Consider the following 27189-nt stretch of genomic DNA (forward strand, 5'->3'; position numbering starts at 1 on the left):
AAGTAAATTATATCTGTTAGGGCACTGGGACTTGATTCTGATTAAAAAGCCTCCTTAAATCTAATAAATGACAGAAATTAGGGTTTGGCACTCACAAAAGTATTCTTTACTGGCTGTTGTGTAGAACAAATCTTTGAAGGCATTTTTGCCAAAAAACCATGAGAAGGTTGTACAAATCATCAAGACTTTTCATCCCATGTGAGCTTTTAACTTGTTTTATAATAAATAGGATAACTCAACAAAGATATTTATCAAGCTTAATAAATAATGTTCCTTGCAGAACTATGGCCTTGAAACAGACAATATGAAGAACCTGGTTCTCAAGTTGCGAGGGTCATCCAATAATCTGCAAAACTACATCAGCACCCGTAGGAAAAGTTCAAATTATGATGGAAATACCTCTCGCAAGCCCCCCAATGAATTCCTTACTTCCGTTGTGGAGCTTATTGGTGCTGCTAAAGCCTTGCTTGCATGGTTGGACAGGTAAGAATGAAATGGTTGTATTTTAATTTGGTGCTCTAATTGCTTCTCTTTGTAGGGCCTTCCATAGATGCTTGGGTGTAAAGATCTTGAGGTCACTAATTACTTTTTTTGGTGTTGCTAGAAGACCTCTAGTGGATAAATTTAACCTAGGGTATCTATTCTTGCAGTTTCACTTTTGCTAAATGCAATAAAACTGTTAACGTTGCACTCAAACTGGTATTTATAAAAGTATGAGTGTTCCCTTTTAGGTCAGTTTCTCATACACATAGTTTTCCCAGTTTCTAAATTACTTGTCATTGGCAGATCCCTTCCTGAAAGACGTTTTTAATGTTCTGCTGAAATCATGGCCTTAGCTATGTGATTTGGAAACTGAGCAGTGGGAGAGATTATCCTTCTGCTGTTTCATTTTCTCTTTTTCTGTCTTTTTTGTCTGGAAAGAGCCAGAGTTATTTTGTTACAGCTGCAGCAGGTCAGGTGCTGGCAGGGATGCAGTCCATGATAAGAGATGAACATAAATTCTCAAAGCCCTTGTTAGCTTGTCTGAGAAGGAGAGTTAGGAGAACAACTGCACAGGGACTGGCAGCAAGGTGCACTTTTATCCTTTATCCTGCTCTCAAGTAAGGACTTGATCTGTGTCCAGGCAGCAATGTTAGCACTTTTTGCTTCTCACCTGGTCCTTTCCTCTCACTCTGTTGCTGGCAGATCACCCTAAATTTTTTTTCTGTAACTTAGTCATCAGAATTGTTGGTTTGTCCTTTTACAGACCTGCTGTGGTTATTTCTCAACGCCTCTTCTAGGTTTTGCAACTGTCTGAAAGGTCAGAAGTAGAACTCTTCACGTCCTAAAGCTGCCCTACCTGTATTGATTCTTCTCTAAGTCTCACTGCACCTCTGTGTGTAACATGTGAAAATCTATTTTTCTTCTTTTAGAGAACTGTTTTTTCCTTGTCCAGTCTGAAAGTTGGAGCTTCTCTCACTGGTAAACCCAAGGACAGGGCTAAAAAATTCCCAGTTTTGGTACAAGAGCGGAGCCAGGACTGTGCAGTCAGGAATATTTACATTGTAAAACTATCCTCACACCTGTCAGTGTCAGCATTGCAGCACTTACTCTCCTATGCTCTTCCTCACTGGTAAGGTGGGATGAGAGAACACTGGTCCCTCCAATCTAAGGGGAATTTTCTCTTGTTGTAGGACCCCATTTACAGGTATTGCTGACTTTTCATCAATGAAGAACAGAATCATTCAGCTCTGCTTGGACCTCACTACTACTGTTCAAAAGGTCAGCTGATTTCTTTTCCTCTCTGCTTTCCAAAAGGGAAGGAAAGGAGGTGTTGGGGAAGTAATGTGCTTGCTTTATGCTGAGTGCTAATGAAAGGCAGTTCTGGGAATGAGAGCTTACTTTTAACTTTGAATGTCCATGAAGATCAGTTTCAGTTGTCTGTGTTTATGAGTTGTGGGTTTTTTTTTGTTGTTCCCCCTGCCCTTCAATTTAATTATCAGTTTTGGTATTTCTGGCTGTGTCTTAAGGGACTGCAGCTTAAAGGCTACTCTTATTTTCTTGAGCTTTACTGGAAAGAGGGTTAGTCTGTGCAATAGTTGATTTGCGTTTGAAGATTTTCACATTCCAAGCAGCATGTTGGCAAACAGTTATCAGTGCTAACTCTAAAGAAAAATATGGTTCCATTGGTTTTTGCACCTATATTTGCAGACTCCATAGATCTTGTCCCATGCAGAATGTTTTAGCCATCAAATGGGAAATGCTGTGTGTAATGGAATACCTTTATGCGTGCAATCATACCTTTATGATACAGTTCCTACCAGCCAGACTGCTTCTGCCATTACTGCAAGACCAGAATATTTTCCAAAACTTTAATTACCAGCTGTATAATGAGTGCTTGTGTAAATAATAGCTAAAAGGATACGTAGCAGCCGTGGCAATCTTGGCAATTGACATAATTTTGCTCTCTGAATAATGCTGCCTGTTTTTGAGCCTGTTCTGAGAGCGTGGCACTGTTGTGGCTGTGAAGCACTTCAGTGACTGCCAAACTTGGTCATAAACAATATTGTGTGCCCATATAATGTTTGACCTGCCCTGTGACATGGGTGATTCCCTTCCTGTGCTGAAGGGATGATGTCAAAGGACAGAAACATCCCAAGTTGTCAAGCTGTGGTGCCACCCAATGATGTCAGTTGTCATTGGGAAAGGATGGTGTCTGGGTACCCCAAGGTGTGTATGCCTGATGCTCAGTGCCCTTCTAGCTGGGACACTCTGTGTGCAATTGCACAAACTCAGTGATTTACAGCTACAGATGTGCAGATTGTGCAGTGGAACAGTTCCTGTTTCTAGCAGCAGATGGTGTTCACCCAAGAGTGCTACTGGAACTGAGATAGGAAATTGCTGAATGTGTGAATAAAGCTGCTAAAAAGTGTGTCTAATCTTTCTGTTAGGTCAGCCTTTGGTGGGTGGGGAATGGAAGTTGGGAACAGCAGCCCTGGCCTTTTAAAAAATGCCAGACTACTTCTCTGCCAATTTGATATGAGCTATAATAAAATATGGGGCTGGTGCATATGAGAAAAACATTAATGGGGGAAGAACCAACCAACAAAGTTTTGTCCTGGGACAGGGCACATATGCTAGAATAGTCTGAAGGAGTCTCCTGATGTGGAAAAGAGATACAGTGGAAAAATATTTAGGAGGGTTTTTAGACTTCAAAATTATTTCTTATTAAGACACAGACTGCAGAAAGAAGTTCTAATGGGGAAGAGGCCAGAGTGGCTCTCGTGGAACCAATGCTGCTCTGCATAAATGATACATAAAAGCATATCATAATAAAGCAAGGCAGGAATGCAAAACGATTCTAATTACATTTGATGATAGCTAGATTGATTCAAGGACAGGATTTTACTCTACTTTAAGTTCAGGGCTGAAATAATAAACAGTGTAAACAGAAATGAGTGGGAGCAGAAAGACTTTGCAATATTGAGCATTTTGGCTGTGTGATGATAGGTGGCATTTGGTATTGATTTGTGCAGATGTATTTAGCAGAGAAAAGCAGGGGAAAGTCCTCCACAAACTTCTCCAACACGACTCCTTCTTAAGCCTATTAAAATGCTTGGGGGTTTTCTCCTTGTAGATATTGTAAATCTTGGTCTATTGTTTATGTGCTGTTTTAACTTTTTAATCTGAGAATAATACCATTCTCCAGTTCAGCACTTCTTGCAGACAGCAGTGATGACTTCTGTAGATTTTTACATGAACTTGTTTCAGTTCAAAGTCTTTTATACCTGGACTATATAAATAATGCCTTGTGTGCAGCCCTCTGCCCTTCAGGAATATCATTGATATTTTTTAAAAAATCACTTTCCCTTCTATTTTTAACAGTATACTTTAATCCATTTTGATGCCTGGGGCAGAGGAGTACCTGAGTTCGGGTTTATCAGTGTAAGCACACTTATCTGCCTGGCCTTCTGAGAGTCTGATTTAATTGTGCAAGGTTCTGCTTTTCTAGAAAAGTCAGCTGCTGTAATTGAATCCCACATTCTCTTAGTTTTCAAGGTTTATTATTGCTTTCTGCCAGGGCCAGAAAATAGTTACTTAATAGTCCTTTTGAGCCCTACTGAGTGAAACTAATCTGACTAATCCCTGCAGCATGAATAACTCTATTTCTATTTGAGGTTAAAAAGGAAGTTTTGCAGTTTTCAGACATGATTTGTTTCTATGTTTATTGGTTAATGTAGGGGTTTTGTTCTTGTTTTATTTTTAGGATTGCACTGTGGCTGACATGGAAGATAAAGTCCAGACTGTGGTAAGTTTATGTTTCTGTTGAAACTCAGCTGTCTGCGTTCACATTCATTTTGGTTGCTTCTGTGCTGACTGTATTGACAACAGCTTTTCAGTCCCAAATGCACAAGCACATTGTGCAACTAAACATTACTGTGACTTATTTTGTGAATGTTCTTTCCTGTAGAGGAAATCACTGAAATTTCAGCAGATGGATAGTGTGTGGTGGTAGCATGTAGTCAAGTGCTCCTTAAAGTTTCATTACACAGCAATATTTCCAAGAGAATTTAACCTCAAATTTTCAAGGGAGGACTAGTCCTGGAAAATGATCACAGACTAAATAAACCAATTATGCCTGTGAAGTGCATTTAGCACCTTAATAAGCAGAAGCTCTGCCTTATTATGCTTCTTATGTAAAAAAACTGCCCTGCCACAGAAATGAAGCTCTGGCTCTGTATTTGAGCTTGAGTTTCTAGGGCTGTTTGAAGCAGCCTTGTGACCAAATGCAGAGTGTAATGGAATGCTTTTTATATTTTGTAACAGTTAATCATCGCTTCCTGCTTTTGACATGAACCAGGCTGTGCTCTTTGATAAGGCCTTCCGGTAGCTCATAGATCCTTAGGAATTTAGTAGCACAATAACTAAAAATAATTTTGTTCATAAATATCGAGACCATGTAAAAGGGAGTTTTCTGCATCTTTCTTTTTCCATTTGTGCACACCCACACTGGAAGTAGGTATTGTTGTTTGGAATTCCCTTGTTTGAGCAGTTCCTCGCATTCACACTTAAACATAGTTTTGATTTATTTTATTGCTGCTCTAGAAATCTGACGTAAAATGAAACAGAAAACGTTGGAGCTATTGTTTCCAGGGACCATTGTAATCCAAACCAATGTCTTCCTATGACACAGCTCCCCTCATTCTGTAGTTATATGTGTCTACTTTGACTGAAGGACTCAAGCCCCTTGTGAAAGGTGACTTACCTTGCAGGTTCCCAAACTGTTTATAGCTACCTACTGTACTGTGTGCTAATCTTCTTTCCCCTCTCCTTCAAGATTTTGTAACCTACTTTGAGTGTCAGCCTTGCTTCAGTTGATGTAAAAGCAGAAAACACAGTGAGACATAATGCAATTTGTGTGTAGAGAGGGCACAGATTTTTTGACTGTTTTTTCCTTATTTTTTTCATGTTTAATTAGACATTCTGATAGTTACCTGTTCTGCAAGGCAAAGCCATTTTGCCTCCAACTTTACTGACACACATGCCAAAGTCATTTATTTATAATGTTGGTAATGTTGGCTTAGGATCAGTTATGTTTTGGTCAAAAGGAAATATGAACCTTGCCTCTGTAAGCATTCCAGAAGAGGTCAGTTCAGAGGCACAATGGAGAGAAGTACTGCAGAAGCACTTAAGTGCTGCATGGTCCTACCTTATACTGTAAGGTTTGTGCAGATATGTCAATGGACAGCACATCACTTTTTGTGACACATGGCCAGTTGTATTCTTGTAGCAGAAGTAGAGAACAACATGAAAAACTGTCAATTGTTCCCACAAGGAATCATCAAAATGCTTCAATATTTTAATGACTTCTATTTTGGTTAGAGCAAACAAGCCCCAAACCAAATTTTGTGTTATATTTTGTGTGCGTTTTTTTTCAGACAGAGGCTGTGTCAGCACCTGTTAGTGATGGTAAAGTGACACTAATGGAAACAGGTTGTTTCTTGTTACAATAAGGATGTAAATGTGCTGTAGAATAGATCTGTACAAATGAATCTTCAATTTCAGTGATTTTAGAATGAATTTCCATTGTATATTTTGAAAACTGAAAGAGGAAGAAGCCAGCAGAGAATTTTCCTAACCATTTTTTGTATGTTCTCATTGCAGGCCAAGACTTTAAATGGCATTTGTGATAAAGCCATCCGATCAACTACAGACCCACTGATGAGCCAGTGTGCCTGTCTGGAGGAGGTCCATTTAACCAACATTAAACCTGGGGAAGGCCTGGTAAGAAGCAATGCTGGAGTGTCCTGATTTTCCCAGTATTTAATAGGTAGCGTTGTGAGCCAATGCAAATATGTATTTATAATAAGGTGTTTTAAACCAGTAGTAACCTGTGGGGAAAAGAAAGAGGCACGAGAAGGAACCCTAAAGGTCAATTCTCAGGTGGTGTGCTGGAGTGGCTGCCAGGGGCAGATATGCACATTAATAGGCTTGATCCCAAATATAATTTCTGATTCTAAATTGTTGAAGGTTGTTATTCTAATATTGGGTTATTATTATTCTAATTGTTGAAGGTGTGTTAACCAGAATATTGGAGAATTGACAAGTGCTTGTGAAGCTAGTAGTTTTATTTTTTCAGGTTACCATAAACACTTTTTTTCTAGGGGGGCTGGGAGAGGGAGAAGGCAATGAGAAATGATGTTTGTGTTTTGAAAGATAATTTTTTATGTGTGTTTACAACAAGATAGAGATGAATGGGAGAATTTTGGAGGTTTGGTGTTGGCAGGAAAATGAGAATTTTTAAACTATTTGGTGGCTATGTCTTATTACTGACTCTTATTCATTCAATGGATTCTTCTTAGCTGAGTGCTGGTTATGAGAAACTTAATTTGAAATCTTGGTGGGTTTTCTGTCTAGGGAACAGATGTGTTAGAATGAGTTGGAGGGAATTTAAATTGCTACGTGCATTTGTATTTACTCCTAGCCCTGAAGGCAGGAGAAATTAACATTTTTAGAGAAAGCTGCACAGTCTTACTAGTTTTACCTAGACCAGTGGATTTGACTGAGTCAGTCATGCATTTTTGAAATTATGGGAACCTCTTTGTTAATGCATAAGCTACATTGAAGCAGAGTCAGTCTACCTTGGCCTGAATAAGAAAAAAGGAGGTGGGTGCAACCAACTGGATATACTGACAGGCAAACAGGCTGGGAATTGGCTAGAGAGGAAGGGTCAAAAAGATCACCTAATTTTCCACCTATTTTTAAAGTAAGTGTGGTAACTTCAGGCAGCTAAGCTGCTTTCAGCTCCTGAGTAACATCCAGTTCTGCGCTTCTCAGTGTGAGTGTTTCTAACAGCAGATGTAGAAAGGAAAAGTAGTTATGCATTTGTTCATAAATTATGAAATCAATTTGCTGGTCATCTCTTGTGGGAAATCTATGTAATTATTAGTTAATAGTCTGTTCATGATTTTTAATTTGGTGGGCTTATAGTCAACACCCACTTCATCAAGTTTGTCCTTGTGTTCACACTCAGCATTAGCATACAGAGCCACAAATACTCTGTTGGAACTTTAGTGCTTAGGAAGCATTGTGGTTATGAGGCTGGCTGTGTATCGACTTACCAAGAGAAGCTGTAAAAGAACATGTCAGCAATTCTTGTGGACCACCTGTGTGGGTCTGCTCTGTTTGGAGAGAACTTGTGGCCACCTGGTAAAACCTGTAATTCTCTAATGCAGGCTGGATAGTAAATAAAAAAAGTTCTGTTCAAGGCCAAAGTCTGACAAGTCAGAAAAATCAGCAGTGTTTGTTATTACCAACCAGAGAGTGTTTCTAAGTCTTATTCCATGCACTAGGTGTTTTAAGTCATTATAAATATTATAATAAATTACACTAAAAGTGATCTGTGAAGAAGTTTAGAGTGTTGTAATATTAGACTACACACTTTTTTTAGGGAGAATATACAAATTGTTAACTGGTTTTAACTATGTTTTGAGTCTGCTGCCAACAGTGTTTTAATCAGATAAGTTATGTGGTTTGTTTTGCCTTTAAACTTGTTTTTCATTTTTTCCTTATATTTAGGGAATGTACATCAAATCCACTTATGATGGATTGCATGTAATTACTGGAACTACAGAAAACGTAAGTGAAGCAAATGTATATTCTCTCAGACAGCAGCTTTGGTTGAGTTAGTTTGAATTACTACTTTTTGTTGTTTCAGACATGACTTGCATGGCATTACTGCTTTAAGTACTGCATGGTCCACCATTTGTTTATCCACAGTTTGTAAATATTTTGTGCCTGCATGTTTCACTGTTAGCCTGATTAAACCAGTTTCTGCAAGTACACAAATTAGTTCAAATGCTTGGCATTAATTGCTTTAATAAGTTACTGTATCTGCTGTTCTGAGCTCTTATGGTATCTTGCTTAACAAAGTCTTGGATGTATTTGCTCTCCACTGGCAAAGGCAATCTCCCTTAATGGGAGCATTTAAGTGGTACTGTGTTAAATTCAGTAATGAGTCATGAAATCAATGAGCTGTCCCATGACAAAATTACCTTGCAGAGTAAAACAACTATGAATGAGTAAGACTTTAAGAGTGGTCAGCTGGAAGGAAGTAGCTGGCAAGAGAGGCAGCTAGTTTTTTACTGCAGGTGGTTGCTTGTTTTATTTGTACACTGAGTCCTTTGCAACTGAGAGTTTATTGAAGACTTCTGGGCAGCCCTTGAAGGAGTAGATCACTAGCCAGCAGCCAAGGCTGGCAGATGATGCTGTGATGTTTTCAAACAGGCCACTACTGTCCAGGAGCAGTGACTGAAAGAAAAAAAAGAGCAGAGAAACTTGGCTTTTGCAGCAATACTTCTTTTTTTTTTTTTTTTGTGACTAGGAAAGAACCAGTGGTTCTAATTGTTCCCCTGCCAGGTCCAGGGACCAGGCAGGAGAGTGTGGAAATCTATGCTTGCAGAGTGTAAGATTCTATAGCTTTGATACTAGTGTCCTGGCATAACTCTGTATAGGATCTGCCACAGAGACCATGTCCACATCTGCAGCAATTTTAACACCTGATAAATGCAGAAGAATGTAATGTTGACTGCTGACAAGCTGCTTCTGCATGTAGGTCATATTTTGGGGCTGTATTCCTTCTGTAGCTTTGACTGTTGACCTAAGGTCTGCTTTTTGTTATCAACACTGGTTCTTCCTTTGGAGGAACTCCTTTCTTTGGAGCAACAGAACTTGACAAGCAACTGAGAGATCTGCAAGCAACTGATGGCTTTATGGTTGTGTGATATCACTTAGATGACCCAGGCTGGATCTTAGCTCAATTTTCTTGCTAGATTTGGAATGAGATTTTAGTAGCTATCCCCAGGAGCTGATGTATGGGGATGCAATGGAATTGCATCCCTGAATTGACAGTACTGAACAATGGAAGAACTGGGGAAGTCCATTTGGTATGGGTCAGCCAAGAGGATCCCTGAGTTATGCCATCCTACGTGAAACTTTGCACGTCGTGTCCACCTCCAGCTAAACTCTGCTCTTTCCTCTGCTCTCACAATGGGATCCCAGTGCTGTGACCTGTCACTTGCTGCAGGAGTTCTCTGTGCAAGGGTTCCCCACCCTCCCTCAGATGAGCTGTTGGTCACCCAAAGGACAGCTTGAAGTGAACTTTGTTTTTCACAAACTTGACTCTGGCCCAGCATTTTTTCATGATCTTGGTTGACTCCTATATATGCAGCTTTCCACAGAGGCATTTCCTCTCAGAGGAAGCAAGAAGACAATGCAGAAATGGGATTACTCATGATAGCTGAAGCCTTCCACAAATTACCCATGTTTTTTTCCTTTGTTGCACTGTTTATTCTCACAGTTCTTTCTCACAACAAAGTTACACGAGGTCTAAAGGTGTGATGAGGTGGAGAAGGGTGTCCTTAATCCAAGTGCTTAATTCTGGAGTCGCTAGGAAGAGCTGGCCTGCTGCCTGGTGGTTACTCATGGGGTGGAGGGAATGGGAGGAGTTGCTGTCCTGTGACCAGGTGCAGCATGTACCAAGGTAGCAGGTCTGTGTGCTTTGGGTGTTGTCAAGGCTGGTAGGAGCTGGTGTTTTACAGCAGTGAGAGTTTTTTTAATAACTGCAGCAAAGGCTGGTGCATTGCACCAGCTGTTGATAAATCTAAATATTGACACACTTATCTGTTTCTTGCTAACGGCTCTCCAGAGCTTAGGTTTTGTTCCAAGAAAATTGTATTTTAAAGTGTATTATTATTAGATAGGTATTTGAAAAATACCTGTCTGTGCAAGTATTTTTATCTGCTGACTTTGGCGATTCAGACAGGCAGTTTCACATTAAAGTCAGGAGCTTTTATTTACATTGGAAAACAAAAAGGGTAAGTGCAAAGGATCTATCTTGGAGGGGTTTTGATCCTTTGTTCTGTACATTCAAATTCTTAAAGTATTTTTTAACATAAATACACATTTGTTTAAAAGTTGTGCAAGATGATTGTTGTGTTAGGGCAGAAATCCTCCTCAGGATTTCCTTGCCTCTTCCATTACTGTCTAAACCTATAGTACAAACTGGAGAGAAAAGGAGAGTGGAGACTGTCCCATGACTTAAGTACAATTTGTTGTTTAACAGATGGAGTCTATGCCTTCTCTCTTCCTGTTTAGTTCCCCCAGCATAAAAATAAATAATTTTATTAATTCATTTACATTTCTCAAGTCATCAGCAGAGGTGAAAATTATGTATAGTGAAGAGCATTGCTGATGCAATCTTTGACTTAGATTGGTGGGAGTTGTTATGGGACAGAGGGAGACATGATGCAGCACATGACTTTTGTTTTCCTCTTTGTAGTCCCCTGCTGATCGCTCCCAGAAGATTCACGCTGGTGATGAAGTGATCCAGGTTAACCGGCAAACTGTGGTGAGTAACTTCCCTTATGCTTGCTCTGCACCACAGGGGCTGAATGGATGGGGTCAGGAGGCAGTTCTGATGTTTGAGGCTTTTTAGCATTTTATTTTCAAGACAAATTTTATTCTTTGCGATATTTTGATAAATATACAGTATTTCTTGTTTAAATGCTTTATGCATCTTATTAAAATAGTTCATGTTGCATTTAAGACCTGTTTAAAATGTCTCGTTACATTCCACTGAAATGCAGATAACGAGCTTTAAAATGCCCCCCAGTAATTTGCAATGATTGTCCAGTCATTTTTATCTGTGAACCTGGAGGTAATAATTGCATTTTTGCTTAGCATGTTAGCAATGCCTTTCAATATGAGAAAGAAACATGACAAAAGTAGTTCACTGTGAATCCCTATGTTAGTCAATTTGAGCATATCCTTCTGTCCTGAGTGTCCTTCTAGGACTGGAACTGAGGTATAAAGAGCACTGCTTGATATCTTAGTATTTAGTTTAGAGCTTAAGTAGAGAACTTGGAAAGAAAATGAAGTACCTTGCAAAAAAAGAGCTTTACTTTTTTTTTAATTTTTAAGATGGCTTTTTTGGATCCTTTATCTCTTCTAAATCCTCCTTTATGTCAAAACAAGCTGTCTGACTTTGGAGATTTGGGCTTTTCTTGTTTGTTTGCTTTCAGAAAAGAAATGCTGAATAAAGGATGCCTTTCTTCTCTTCCAGGTTGGATGGCAGCTAAAAAATCTGGTGGCAAAGTTGCGAGAGAATCCTGCTGGAGTTAGGCTGCTGCTTAAGAAACGTCCTACTGGCTCTTTCCATTTCACTCCTGCTCCACTGAAGAACCTGCGCTGGAAACCACCCTTGGTGCAGGTGAGAGCCTGCCAGTTCCACTCTCATCTCGGGATGGGAATGCCTTGGTTGCAGCTGGAAAAAAGAAAAATACCATAAATGCCCCAAAGTACTCATGTTTGAGTGTACGACAAGGCAGGTTAGCTGAAATGGCTGTCCTCCTATGGTTTCTAGATAAAAGGGAAAATGTTCTTTTCTTTTTCTTTATTTTTTTTCTTTTTCCTTGCTACCAGATAATGCCCTCTTGGTACACAAAGGGACTAGGTGTGCTGCATATTTTAATCAGTCTGTATGCCACTGGGAGAACTTATCTGAGGCAAAACTGCTGATATGTATGGAATTCATCAGCATGGAGCAATAAATAAATGCTTTCTCTGTTTATCAAAGTAATATCTTTTTGCTGAAATAGCTTAAGACTATTCCATATATTTGTCCTCTTTTTGTCTAGTGAAGGGCGAGAAAGAGTGGTTTTTTTCAAAAAATTATTTAAACAACTTGTTAAAATAAGATTTGGTTGTTGGGCAATTCACAGGTTGGGTACTGAGCAGACAGAGAAAGTGATGTTAAGTAATTCTTAAATAACCATGTTGAGGAATGGCATGTTGCATTAGGAAACTTGGAGCTTAGTGCTTGCAGGAGTGAGCAACCTAACTGAATTTAAACTACTTATCTGAAATTATTAAAAGCAGGGAGAGTTCCCCCTCCTTCTCCTCCTGTTGTGATACAAGTCTCCCTACAGCTGTGGGGATGATTTCAACCTGTGAAATGCTTGTGGCTGTCACAAGTCTCCACGAAGGCAGATTTCTCTCAAAATGGGTAGAAGATGTATACTTAACTACATGTTCATCCTTCCTTTCACCAATGCACGTGCCCCGTTTTTGTGGCATCGTGCCTGACATGTGCTACCAGTGTGAAGAGCTGAGGTGGGCTGGCTTATAGGCTGTGCCCAGCAGTGTTTCCTTAGTGGGTGGGAGTGATTGGAGAAGAAAGGTCTTTGAAACCTTTTCTCTCCTGTAGGCAGACAGGAACATGGCGAGATGCTGAGAATATATAGAAGTGAGGCACAGAGATGAGCAATGCCAAATCTATTTTTAATTTGTTTCCCTGGCCCATTGATCCAATCTATGGTGAACTTTACTATATTCCTGTCTTGCCCCAGGCATTGGAGTGTGTGGAATAAAGGTAGCATATGCCAGCTTCACAAGGCGTGTTAATCATATCTGTATTAAACAAGTTGCATTATTTTGATGCATCTAAATATAAAAGAGGGGGTTTTGTCTCAGTTGCTTTTTTTGTCTGTGGAATTTACATGAAAAATAGAACTGGAAAGAGCAAAGTATTCTTGAGCAATGCATTACCCATGATAGGACTTCTGTGGGAGGCCCTGTAAAGCCAGCCAAGACTAGGGGTGGAGGAAAATGTGGACTCTTAAGAGTTTATGGTAGTTCACTAGGGGATGAAAATGGTGCTATTGGTTATTAAATTATCTTTTTGTAAATGATAAATGAATGCTCAGATGTTTGATAGCTGTTTAACATTTCAGACCAGTCCCTCACCAGCTTCAACCCAGTCACCAGAAAGCACTGTGGATACCTCGCTGAAGAAGGAGAAGCCAGCCATTTTGGACCTGTACATCCCCCCTCCACCAGCTGTTCCGTATTCTCCTCGGTATGCAAACAAACCTGCACCTCTCAACAGAAACCTCCTTCACTGCACTTGTTCCTGAGCTGGCTTGCTGTTAGAGCTCTGTGCGGATTAGCTTGAGGAAGCTGCAAATCTCAAACTTGCTTCTAGCTGCCTAAATGAGTTGGATTGCTTGAACTCATGCTTAAATGTGTATACTACCAGGATTGCAGCAGATTTTATTACTGGAAGATTGTGTGCCACAGGGAGCAGAGTTGTTCCCAGAACATCACACCAATGTCATCTCTGGTTTTGTTGTGGAGCTATGTTTCTGACACTGTTTAAATCCAACTGCACACAGCAAGAAGTAATTTTTATCCCTAACATTTTTTCACTGTTGGATTTTTTCTTTTTTAGCAAGTTGAGTAACTGTTGTGGGAGTTAGGATAGAAAAGAATGTCAAGTTAAATGATGCCTATCACGTTAAATTTTTAAACTTGCAAGTTGTTTAAAACAAATATGTTCCCACTGAAGGGAAGGGAGAGGCAATACATCAACTCCTCTTTTTTTATCCTGTGGTGTAAGCTATAAAAGTGCATACCTGTATACACAGCGGGAGGGGAGTTGTGTATATGGTAAGGCTGGCTGTTGTTTCTTCTCAAGTCCATGTTGACTCATGCCAGAACCCTGCCAGATGATCTGGGAATGTGATGGGAAAACGTGTTTCCAGGCAAGATGTGAAAGGCAGGCATGCTTCCTGGCCTTCCCTAGCCTTAGGTTACATGTAGGCAGCCCAGCACAGAAACTGTGACCTTTTGCTGCAGGCCTTGTGGCAGGGCACTTGACTCCTGCTGTGTAAGGGCTGATACAGAGACAGAGGTGCTATTACTGCAGTTTTTGGGGCAGGACCAGGGTGGGGGGCTTGGGGGGGGGGGTTTGCTTAGATAGGGTCTCTTCACTAAAGTTGGACCCACCTTGACCTGTGCTTGCCTTGCTTTTATGGTTACATATGCTCTTCTTACTAAAAAACCCTCAAATCTTTAAATCTTTTGGCACAATGACAAGCATATAGATTTAGCAGATGAATGCCTTAGTTGTTTCTTCAAATCATTAAGTATCTCAAACATGTTGGTGAATTATGTCCATGTGCTCAATTTGTTTATCTTTCCTAAAGAATCACAAAATTATATCGAGCTTCAAATGCCTTTAGACCTGAATCCCTGTTGAAAAGGATGGAAATCACAATACGAGATGTAAAACTCATCCTGGATGATAGGTGGAAAGGGAAAGGCATCTTGACTTTGACTTTTAAAGAAAGCAAATGTGAGAAGCTATGGCAGGAGGAAGAGGAGAAAGGATAGTTCTTTTGCCTTCAGTTTGGTCATTTATTTTGACCTCTGCATGTTTTGCTTTTCTCTTGAAATTGTGATGCATTTGTGTGGTTGCTTTTTTCTCCCTCCCTCATCATCCTGTTCTCTTCCCTTCTTGGCATGAATCTCCTCTGCTCCTCTGACTGTGAGTCAGAGGGCAGTGTTTGGTTTCCCTCCCCATGGCACAGTCTCCACATGGTGGTGGTGTAGGAGAGCTCTCCATGTACATACATTTCTGGTGTAACACTTGAGTGCAGTTTTTGGTCTTTCCATCTCCATAAATAGCTCCTTCCTATTCAGTGAGCTTTAGCATTGTTCTTGCTGGAGAGCTGGACAAGTGGGATGTGCTGTCCAGGGACTGCTATGAACACTGGGGTATATGTGTGCTTAGGTGGTCAGGTATGCCTGACTTGGCTAGTGGTTGCTTCAAGCAGTAAGATTGTAACATGTAGGAAGGGGAAAAACCTCCAGGCAAATCTTAACTTGAAGGATAGCTTCTCTTCCAAAAGTACTTGCAGAATTTACTCAAAATAATCTATGTGTGTGTGAGTGTGTATATATATATATATATATATATAGACACACACACACACACTATGAATCTGTTACTGGAACTCTCAAGGAGGGAGAGAGAAGGTGGTAAATATTCAGTGACAGGTATTGGGCTCCTATAATGACTGAAAGGCAGAAACCTTCAGATGGAGGTAATAGGTGTTACCATTACCCATACAGAGATGGATAAATTCATGTAGCACTCCTGAGTCACAGATATGTACTTGAGCAGGCAGTGAGTCAGGGCCTTTGATGCCCTCAGGACAGAACAATCTCATTTATCAAAATCTTTTGCAGGAATGGAGCCTCTAAATTTCTCAGTGTGTTAAATTACTGGCTTGTTAAGAGTGAATTAGCATGAGGAGGGTAGCTTTCTTTTCTCCTTGTTAAATATAATGAAGTCTTCTATCACCTGACTTTCTTGGGGGTTTCTTCCAGCTTGTTTGCAGCACAATGCCAGTTGTCACGAGCATGACTTGCTGCTAGAAGCATCTTTCAAACCTATTAATGTCTGTAGCTTTAAACTCTTTCAAGCCTTTAACTGCAGTGACATGTCCTTTCAGAGATGAAAAGGGGAGCTTTGTGTATGGAGGAGGCAGCAAACGCAGTCAGCCACTACCGGGGTCCAAGGGCGCCGAGTCTCCCAACTCTTTTTTGGATCAGGAGAGCCGAAGGCGGAGGTTCACTATTGCTGATTCAGATCAGCTGCCTGGGTATCCCATGGAAGTAAACGTCCTACCAGCCAAGATGAGAGAAAAAACACAGTCCTACGGTGAGTTCATTCCTCTCTTTTTATCACTGTTCAATCAGTCTGAAATGATTTGTCTTAGAAAACTGCCTGTTAGACTTGATTGATGTTAAGGCTATTGGTACAAATTGTGAATCTGAAATTCTACATCTGAAATAATTTCTCTTAAACGGGTTATTTCTGTAATGAATGTCATTCAGCTGGGGTCTGCTGCTACAGAACACCATTTCCACATGTATTGTGGTTATAACATTATGTCCCCTCCTGCTCTAAATGAGCAAGAGAGCAGCTGTTTAATCTCAGCACACTGATTTCTTATATGTCACCAGTGGAATTACCTTCAGATATTCTTTTTTCTGCAATTTGAACTCCTTATTGCTTATCTCTTCCTTTGTTTAACTGAGAAAAGCAAAAATTTAAAAATTTGTTCCCTCAACTTTATGTAACTCCTCATAACCTTCTATGTTGTCTCTAGGAAAACCTCGTCCTTTGTCAATGCCTGCTGATGGAAGCTGGATAGGAGCTGCAGAACCCTTCTCTAGGCCACGAGGATCAGGGAGAAAAGGCAAGGTTTTAGGTTTTATCCTTCACTCTCTTCCTCTCCAAAATTTTCTTGGGGTGAACTACATAAAAGTGTTTAAATTAGGAATGGAGGATTATAGTTTGCATATTGCTGAACTGATGCAAGGTGACCATTGTTGGGTTTAGCAGAAATGCCAGATGGTAAATTAAATTTCTGAAGCTATTCAGTGATGGGACTCAAATGTTCTGCCTTAGACTTGTAGTGAGCATTAAAAGTTAGCTACAATGACTAGGGCAGATCTGTACTTGTGATTTTATAGCACAGGTTACCATTTTGCTCCTGCACACAGCCTTTTCCCTTTCTACAGCATTTAATATTGATCATGAAACTACTTTTGTGCTAAGTCTTTTTGTTTAACTCACTCTGGAGGCTGTTGAAGAAGCAAGCTTGTTCACAAAATGTGAAATGTAGGGCCTTTTAACAGCTTTTACTGCTGTTAGAAAGGAACATATTCTGCAGGCATCACTGAATGGGAGAGAGACAGAAACTCATAACATTTTGTGTTCAGTTGGATGACTTTTTTACTTCCTACACAGTCCTCTTCCCACCCTCTTTTGCATCTGAAAGACTTTTAGTCCTGTTGGAGTGGGAAATGGGGATGACTAGTTTATTCTTGGAATCAGTTATGAAAGCTAATGTCTAATTCTAGGTAAAATCCAAGCTAGATTCTATTATTTTCATATAAAAGTAGAAGTTGATAACGAGAAGCATCAACCTGGAGGGATACTAACAGAGCGATCACCAGGTGGCAGGGCTGGTTTTTGTGTGTATGGTTTTACCTTTGGTTTTGCGTTGCCTTTTTTAATGCTTGAAATGTACCTAAGTGCTGCAGGCTTGTATTTAAGCTGTGTTGGATCAGAACTAAAGGCTTGCCTAGTCTAGCAGATTTCTTCAGCAGCAGCTGCCTTGGTCAGGTGTCTGGGGAAGAGTTAAAACAGAGAGAGCATCATGAATCACTGGTCAAAACCAGGGAGGGAAGTGCTTACATCTTCACCTGCAAAATTAATTTCTCTTGTCCAAAGTAATATTAGTAGCTTTTAAATTACTCATGAGTTATACTGAGAAGTTTAACATGGATTCAACTCTGGTCTCTTCAGCATTTTGAATAACACATTAGAAGAAATTTGTTACATATCACCTATGATAATGATTTGCATGAAGGTAGTCCGTATCATCATTTTTGGTGTGTGTGAATCTGGAATATAACAGTCAAATGTTATGTCCTCTGATTATGGATTTATTTCATTATTGTGTTACTTAAAAAACATTAAAGATGCAAAAAGCTATGAATTTACTGATAGTTGCTTATATCCAGGTGTTTTATGAACAAAACCTCAGATTTAGGTTTTTGACGTGTAACCAGAATACTTTTATAAAAATAGCAAATGTCAGTGGAGGGTTTTGAAGTCAGCAATAATTGGTTTTCCCCTTCCTGTTTGTGCAGGTGAAGATGTCCTCTGCAGGTACTTCAGCAATGAAAGGATACCCCCGATCATTGAGGAAAGCCCCTCCACGCAGCACCCGCTCTGCAGACCAGTGTCTGACAAGCAGTTAGTGAGGGGAACGGATTATATTCGAGGCAGCAGGTGTTTTATGAATACAGACCTCCACAACAGTGCAACGATTCCTTTTCAAGAGGAAGGTGCTAAAAAATCATCGGTTACATCATCCACAAAATCCTCCTCAGCGGAGCCCTCGCTGCTGGTCAATTGGTTCACGAGACTGAAATTGTTGACTCACTGACTCGTCCCCAGCGCTGTTACCAAGTGCCTTTGCTCGTCGGTCAGAATTCTCTACTTTGCAGCTTAACTGACACACAGAGACTAATGCAGTATTCTTTTCCTGGAGAATCTCACACTTTAGCCTTTTTGTTTGTCATTTTTGATGGATCAGAGGGTTTCATAGTGCAAGGAGGGAAGAAAGATTAAGCTCCTCTTCCTGGCCAAAAACTAAAGGCTATTATTCCCATGGAAATGAGTAAAATTTCAGTGAGGTAGAGGCCACACGTGACCTGGAAAATGCCTGGTGACTCAGAGGAAAACATTGCATTACTGTGAAGCCCAGTGGCACTTTAGTTGTCTGAATGCTCAGAGGCTGGTGCAACTGGCAGGGCGTCAGAGTATGAAGAGCTCACAGAAGTTGTCACTCTCCTGGCTGGGAAAATAAGCAGGGAAACAGCAGTTTCATGCAACTTGGTGATGCTGTTTCACGTACTGCATGAGATCAACCTTGGGAGGAAGAAGTGGTGGTATTACCATTCTTTCTCTGATATCCAGAGTTCCTGTGAAGTCTTAGGAAGAGAGTTCTCTTATTCAGAGATTTTAGGAAGTTGGACTAATTTAATTATAAATCAATCCAAGCTTATATATATAATCTATTTTATTTGAAATCACAGTACAAATAAGGAGCACTGAACAACTGCGGTGCTCATCTGTAAGGGTATATGGATTGCTACAACAAGCCAAGGAAATGCATCTCTAGAGGTGGTGAAAGAATATATATTTTTTCCTTAATTGTTTAAGAATGACTTGCTGTTAACCAAAGTAACCTTTAAAGACAGTCCTGTTGGATTTATGAGAACTTTTACAGTGGTTCAGTTTTTGAATGATGTGTTGTTTTTATGAAAAATATGTGCTATTACACACTACAATTGTAAGACATCTTGCTATTTTCTATATAGCTCTAATTTTTAGCCCTCCAGAATTTTAAAGTAGCATTGGGTATTTTGGGAGGAAAATAAAACTTGTTTAACAAAAGAGGAGGACATTAAAGAGGTATTGTTTAAGAAGGAATGTACATAAGATTGTTAGTATGCAAACAGTTGTGTTTAAAGTTATTTAAATGTTAAATATAGTTGTATATATTTTTACATTTAAACAGATAGTTTGTACCTTCCTGTATTGATGTATTGGGCACAGCTTAGTCAAATGAAAAGAAAATAAGATTTTGTATTACCTTATAATTATAAGACTAACTATTTTTGTAGATGAGACGTTGCCAGCAGCCTCTTCTCCTTTGGCCTTGCTGAAAAGAAGGATTTGTATTTAATGAGTGGTGGGGAAAGAGAGGGAAGTTAAATGCTAGTTTGCACTTAGGACTGGGGCAGGAATCGCATGTGATAGCAGGATGTTAAAAACACACTGTAATTCTGTCTGTGAAGATGTCACCATTCTGCTGCAACGAGCTGATGAAGTTGTGTGCTACCGCCCCGCAGAGAGAGACAGGGTGTTTCATTCACTTCTCAATTAATTATGTTTGATTGTGACTCATTGATGACTGGGTTGGCTGGTTTGGACCTTTCTGATCAAAGCAGATATGTCTGTCTTCTGCCACTCTCCTCCGCTCCCCGAGATGGCAGTCTGTACTAGACATGAACTGCTCCTGTGCAGCTGAACCCTGCAACAGTTTGGTCTTGCCTCCAAGAAGAGGGCTGAGACTGCCATGTTGTAGGCTCTGTGCTGTAGTATAGTCCAGCCTCAAAAGGCTGAACTGTTCTAAAGCTGTTGTCCAAACAAGACTTTTAAAATGGCAATTCTGCTCATCTTCAATGTTGTGTTTACTTTAAAAATGAAAGGGGGCCATCATGCTTAATCTCTTGTTGTGTATAGTGAATGTAGAGGATGCTCTACAGTTTAGGGGTAAAAAAAAGTCCCACAGATCTAGGCATAAATCACAGCTGATACCCTTCTTGCTTAACCTGCAAAAAATTCTGCTATTATGCAAAAACTTCGCTCATCTCTTGATGTTGAAGGTATGTGTATCTATCAGATCAAGAACTGTATCTAGGCTGACTTCCCTAATGAGTACCACCTAATGTACATTTCCAGATATCCTGCCATGGTACAGTACTCCACAATATTTTAAATACACTCTCATGGTGGGAAAACAAAAAATGCAGTTAATTGGAAAAGATCATAAAACCCACAAAATGGAAAAATAATATTTAGTACTGTTGCATATATGTATAGTAGGGATCATGCACTTTTGAAATACTGAGCAGGCTTCTGTTGAAGTCCGTAGAATACGTGAAAGCCAATACCTTTGGTTTCTCTTACATAACCATTGCAAAAAAAAAAGTCCTATTTTGGATGGTAATGTGTGAAAGGAAATAAGACATAAAAATGAACACTAACAGCTTGTAGAGACAGAGTGCAGGGCAATTCTCCAAGCCATGTGTTTCCTCTAGTATAATGGACAATTAATCAGTGTTTGAATTCTGGATGACCAACAGAGGTGAACACAGTACTGAGAGTATTATACTAATTTTGTGCTAATCAATGAGCCAATAACTTTTCCTTCCTCATAAGCAGGGCTTGTTTTACCAGTAACATGCACCATAGTCTTGGTGCTTGTTGAACAGAAAGGAGAGTGAGTAAGAATTCAAAACTTAACCAAACCAAGAAACAGATGGTAAAGACTAGTTTTAGAGTTGGAGAGGATAAAGAATTTTCTTCTTGCATAAATGTTTCTTTAGTCCAAATTTTGCATCCTGTCTTATTACACTGCCACCAGGCAGTCTTTACAAACTGCTCTGTATCTGCAATCACATCCTGAACAGACCAAGTTAAACCCCTCATCAGGCTTTAACTTAGATCTTGATGAATTCAGCACAAACCCTTTTCTGCAGGTTTTACTTCCCTAGGAGCTTTTCTGCATTCATCATTCAATTTTTGGAATATCTTACACATGAGCAGAAAGGCTTTCGTGTTCATGCATTCTCAGAAATGCCTTTGCCAGCAGGATTGAGGAGTGAGTGTGAATGTTGGCTTCTGCTTGAGTTTTCTGCACTAAAATATTCATTCCCTGATTTCCACCATACATCCTAGTGCACCATCTCAAAGCATGAGATAGAAATGCTCATGGGCAATTGCAAAAAAGTGTTGTGACCTTTGAAGTAACCTTTGTCTTGCTGTACAACTGTGTCTTCTTTCTTCGCTGTAGCCTGAGCTTTACTTTGCACATGCTGTGGTTATTCACGTGCTCTTTGTTGCTGTCACATAGGAATGCTTTTGTCTCCTTGCAGGCTGTAAGGTTTTTATAATGGACAAGAGCTCTTGAGGAAGCGACTGACTTAACTCAGCATATTCTGTGATTCACTTAAAATGTAGAAAGAGCACTCCAAATATCTCAGTTTGGAGAATGAAAAAAGAGGGGTCAGGCTAAGCTAAATGTGTGGGTCTGTGTTGTGTCGAATGCAGCTTCATCTGAGTGGCAGCAACTCTGCAAAGAAAGCACCCCACACAACTGCAGCATGCACATTTGTTTCTACTGCTACATTTGTATGAAGCTAGAATATGAAACAAGGGCAGTCTTTCAAAGCAGTTAAATATAGTTCCACACACCACATTGGAGCTGTAAGATATATTGACAAAAGCAGTCAAGAGCTGCTGTCAGTGTGTAATTTCACCAAATTCTACTGCCTGTGCTTCTGCTGCATCAGTTTAAAATAGTAACCTCTCTTTATCCTGTTGCCTGCACAGTGCAAGTTCCTAACCATAATTTTGTCTTCCTTTGTGATAGCAACTGCTGGTAAGATTGTGTCATTCCCACAAGGCCTCGTGCAGTGGTCCAAAAGGTTAGTTAGTTTGGGTTATTCTGGACTTTGTCCAAAAGTGGAAAGTCAAATTTAAAAACAATGTTACTGCACCAACAACACTTAGAGTTGGGATTTTTTTTTAATACATACTGGATATGAAACAGGCAGGAGTTGTCTGTTGCACATATTTTGCCAGTGGAAGAAAAAATTAGGATTACATATTCAATGGAGGAAAAAACCCCAGACCTTTGGGTGTCCTCCAGTTCCTGCCAGTGGGAGAAATGTGTTTGTTTTAGCATGACATAGAATAGATGTAAACATTTTTTTAAACCTCTCTGTGTGGTCACCTCACTTATTCATGATGATGTAAGCCACTTTCTCCCTTAAGAGGTTATGGAGTTATCCAATATGTTTTTTTTTGGGAGAGGGTAAAGATATCTTAGACAATTATATGATTGATTAACAGAGTATGGAGGCAGAGTAATTAGGCATAAAATAAGTGCCAGAGAGTGCAGAGTTATAGGGAAAATCCGTGGGGTCAATTTATGATTGTGGTTTCTGTTTGCTCTCTGAGGTGAGGGTGAATGTTCTCTATGCCAGACAGCAGCCAAGGAGTCGGAGAACAAGAATTCCTGTTTACTGTGCCATCTTCAGCTGAGAGGGGTAGTTACTTGGGCTTTTTTTGGTTGGTTGTTTCTGACACCCCACCCTCCTTGGTTAGTGTAGGCCTTTTTCAGTGCAAGTGAGCCAGAGTAGGAATTGTTGAAATGTACCTGTGGAGCAAATCTGACAAGATTCTGGTGGATCACTGGGCTGTGCTGACTGTTTGGTGCTCAGCCACCATGTGTTTAGATGTGCTCTGGGAGTGCTTTTGCAGGTGAGGAGCCTCAGACCCTTGTGACCTTTGCTTAGAAGCTTTTTTGTTTGGGCAATATTTACTGAGGGGTATACAATATGCCACAGCCTAAACTGATATTCAGTGTTTTGACCATGTATTTAATGTTTTGGGTTTTTTCCCCAAGTAACTGCATGCTTCTCAGTGCTACTTATTAATGTGTTTTCCTCTTTCATCCCCATTAGCTGTTTTCAGTACCAATGTTTCTATTGAAATTCTCCCATGTTTCTAGTGAAAATGTTCCTAATGGCAAGCAGTCACAAATGAGCCATAACATTTTAATCTGTAAACTGTAAAAGAGCCCCAACCAAACAAAAATCCATTAGAAAAACACAAGAAAAAACAGTTTTCCTGCCTTGTGAATAATGACTTCATGAATAATAATGAAGCTAAGGATTTTCATCCAGGTAAAAGATCAGCCAAACTTTAGTGGCAGCATCTTGGGTGGTTTGTTTGATTTTATTACCTGATAGTAGAAAATGAGGGCTGTAGTTCAGGTATTGTAGATTCTTGTAGTGCAACTGTGGTGTTTAAATGTGTCTCCACAGAAGGTGACCAAAGGCTTTCTTAGGTGTCACACAGTTTTAGCTGAAACTCTCCCACTTCACTGAATGTCCCATTGAACATGCAGAAGTCTTAATATTGTCTGGCATATTTGTTGACCACTGGTTTCTGGGGGGAAGTTGGTATAAGTTCCTATAGGTGAATAGGATGAGAGCAAAATAAATTATGTCCTAAATTAATTATTTCCCTTTTCCTATGTCTTTCCTCTCTGACCTTTTCCTCCCTACATTAAGGCTAAGGGACTTTACAAGAATTTATTTCACAAACAGCTATAAAGTCTTTAATATTTATAGCATAATCAGTTTTCATGTCCGAGATAGTTTTGGTCAGAGCCTTCCAGCAAAAATAGTGCTGCCCACAAGACAACATTTCCAAGTTCTTGATTTGTGTAAGAATTCCTCTCTGCTTAGTAAGCTGTTGGCTTAGACTCTGCTTTGAAGTTACTTAGACCACCCCAAGCAGTCCTTGGTCCTTTAGGTCCAGACACATCAGCTTCTTATCACTGGGTAGGAAGAAAGGTCTGTTTTTCTGTCCCCTTTCTGAGTTTTGTAATGCTGGATTCATAGGTTGCATTGGAGAGATGGGTATGGACCTCCTGCCCTTCCCTGTCTGTGCTATGGCTGTGTGGGGTGGAGGGACAAGAAGGCAAGGGGAAACCCATCAGCTAAAGCAGCAGCCCCTCTCTACCCTCCCTCATGCTCAGGATAGGAGTGACAGGCCTCTCAATAAAAGGCTAATGGGACAAAAAGTACTTGATTTGCAAAGTTTGTTTTCCTGCAGAAGTGTGGGAACACTGTGGAGTGACCTGATGTGTCACACAGTGTTAGTGCAGAGGTAAATGAGGGAGCCATTACCTAAAACAAAAAGGTTTGGCAGCATATGAGCTCCTGTATGGCACAGGCATGTTTCACCCAGTCCTGCACAGAGAGGCCTTTACTAAAGTAAAGGGCACAAGTGAGCTGGGGCTGTCTGGGAGAGGCAGCGAGGCAGATACCCCAGGGTGCTCACACATGGGTGAATCTGGGCACAAGAAATGCGTTTGACCTGTACTGCCCATAGCTGGCTGCTGTGCTTGGAATGGATGTGGTTTGTGTGGGAAATAAGGCTTTTGGAAGGATGTGGAAGAGGCTCAGGTTTCGGCATCATGACTCATTTTCCCAGTGGTTGACCAAAGTGGGGGAGGTGTGATGGGAAGCCGTGATGAGCAGTACTCCTGCTATCTTTCTCCCTATCAAGAAATGTCAAGGAGTGAAAACAAACATCACCAGAAGTCTGAAGTTCAAAACACCTGAATCACACACGGTTACCAAAACGCATGACTTCTCTGACATGTCACTCTCGCAAATGTGGATTTTTCATCTAGTTTGCAATGAAGCATTTGGTGCATTTTCAAAATGCAGAAGATTTTGGACACCCTCTGGTCTCTCACATTATTTGCTGTTCATGTAGCTGGCTGTGAAGAGAAACATCTTGGCTAGTGAGGCTGGCTCTTGCAGCATTGTCTCAGGGCAGGGGCTGTAAAGTGAGAATTGCATCACCCTGACTAGTTTGATACAACCTTTTTGGGCTGGATGTGCGTAACATGCCTACGTTTTAAAATGAAGTGAAAGTCAGTTATAGAATCACAAAAACATACAAAAGCCATTAGTGGGAGTAGAGATGCTGCCAATGCATTTTTCTCTGGTTGCTTTTCAGTACTCTTGCCTAGTTTGCACTCCTAAGACAAAATTCCAGGTGCTGTCCTAATGGAAGGTGGCACACTACGTGACACCAAAGGCTTGTTTCCATTGTTCAAAGCATAGGCCAAGCAACATTTCTGTTGTTTTTCTCTAGGTCTTCAGTGATTTCCAGTGATGACTAGTCTATTCAGTCTGTTGCCACCTTCTCCCTTTGCTCAAGGTGCCCTTGCTGAGCACCTCAGGCAGTTTTGGCATTGTCACACTTGGGTGCCTGCAGAAGGCAGTGTTGTGTTCAGCATGCTTGTGCTGCTTTTGTACTTGAGCATAAATAAATTCTCCCACTAAATAAATAGGGTTTGTAATGCAAGAGGTTCTGTCCTCAGCACTAGGTCTGATTGTTCCTTCTAGCTTTTGTGTCAAATCTGATTAATTGATTAGAGCTATTTTTTATTTATGATCGAAAGGGTGAAATGAAAATAGGATCTTGTTGATGAAGAAGGTTCAAATGAACATTTGAACAAATTAATAAAGGCCAAAGAAACTAGAGAAGTAAAACCAGGCACTAATTCCTTATCTGAGCAATGCTAAACAAAAAATACACAACGTAAATGTGTATGTGTTTTGCATTTGTGTGGGTTTTCATATCTCAGCCTACTGTCTGGAAACTTAATATTATTCTCCTGTTTCTTGACAATGAAAGATAACTGTGGGATGCTTATGATCAAGCTGCTGGTGTATTATTGTGCTGTTGTATTTTGGGAGAGCAGGCTGCTTGCTACACCTGGGTTTTCTGTTCCTTCCCAGCCCTCCCACTCTAAAACCAGTGCACATCACATCAGATGGCTTTCAATATTATAAGCTTGTCACTAGATCCTCTTTCCACTGTGCTACTCAGTTCAACTTTTGAGAACAATTGAAAATGTATTTTTAAAGGCTGAAGATGCTGCAATACCATAAGCACAGGTAGATGATTGGTTTGAGAACTGGAGCCATTATAAGGTAACAGATATGCTGCTGTATTTAAGATGAGAAGTTTTTCTTCAAGTAGAAATTTTGTTATGTTCTTGGACTATTAAATACACTCTTGATTCAGAAATGCACAAAGCACCATTTGTGCCACTTAAAGTTCACATGGAAAAGCTGAATCATCCAAGCCATCTGAATGATGCACACTATTTAGTAGTTGTTTTCTTCATCAGGCAGCTGGTGATCTCTCTTCCTGTATTCGGAGCTTGGGTGGGGGAGGAAAAAAGGAAGACAGAAAGGAGTCCCCAGGGTGGGGGGAGAAGCTATTGCTTCATGTGTGCAAACTTTATGGTTTTCCTGAGATCTCTAAATTTGTGGTAAGTTAAAACTATATTAAGAGGATTGAAGAGGCAATGTATATTGCAATTAGGTTATAAAGTGTTTTTATTTTAAAGTAATAATGCTTTATGAACATTTTACGCATGTTTTGTTCATTATAAGTTCTATTTCAAGCAGTTCTTCCTGGAAGAAGACATGGGATATGAGCTAGGGCTGGGAGTCCTTCAGACTTGGTAGCTTCTGTGTCTCCTGCTCCCCTCTTGAAATAAGGAGGTGAACTGTGAGATTTGTTACCTCAGTCACCAGCCAAAAAATGGTAACTCAATTTGTCTTGTGCTGCTCATGTTGTAAACTTAACACCCAATTTACATGTTTGCCTAGTGAAGCTCAGTGGTAATATAGGGCTGTTCAGTGCTAAAAATCTCTCAGGTCAGGAGGGGGGCAGACATGTGACAGGGTTGGGGGAACAGTAGTTTTGCAGAAAACCCCACACGTACTCCCTGCAGATGCATCCTTAGTTTTCTAATTTAGGATGTATCTATTTTTCTGTGGATATTTTGTTCATATTGACATTGATGAAGAAGCTTTTTTCTTATTTTTTAATGA

General features: G+C 40.1%; 1 protein-coding gene across 1 annotated transcript in view; it reads left to right on the top strand.

The window, feature by feature from the left end:
- CNKSR3 (CNKSR family member 3) overlaps nt 1–19360 on the top strand; it is a 54379-nt gene extending 35019 nt beyond the window's left edge. The window contains exons 3-13 of the mRNA XM_039707146.1: nt 281–483; nt 1674–1761; nt 4247–4288; nt 6145–6264; nt 8059–8118; nt 10820–10888; nt 11603–11749; nt 13272–13396; nt 15837–16045; nt 16497–16586; nt 18049–19360. Of these exons, the coding sequence (XP_039563080.1) occupies nt 281–483; nt 1674–1761; nt 4247–4288; nt 6145–6264; nt 8059–8118; nt 10820–10888; nt 11603–11749; nt 13272–13396; nt 15837–16045; nt 16497–16586; nt 18049–18347 (1452 nt within the window). The 3' untranslated portion in view covers nt 18348–19360. The remainder of the gene's footprint in view (nt 1–280; nt 484–1673; nt 1762–4246; nt 4289–6144; nt 6265–8058; nt 8119–10819; nt 10889–11602; nt 11750–13271; nt 13397–15836; nt 16046–16496; nt 16587–18048) is intronic.
- The last annotated feature ends 7829 nt before the right edge of the window (nt 19361–27189 follow it).

Source organism: Passer montanus, unplaced genomic scaffold, assembly GCF_014805655.1.
Source record: "Passer montanus isolate IOZ18808 unplaced genomic scaffold, ASM1480565v1 scaffold2, whole genome shotgun sequence".
NCBI lineage: Eukaryota > Metazoa > Chordata > Aves > Passeriformes > Passeridae > Passer > Passer montanus.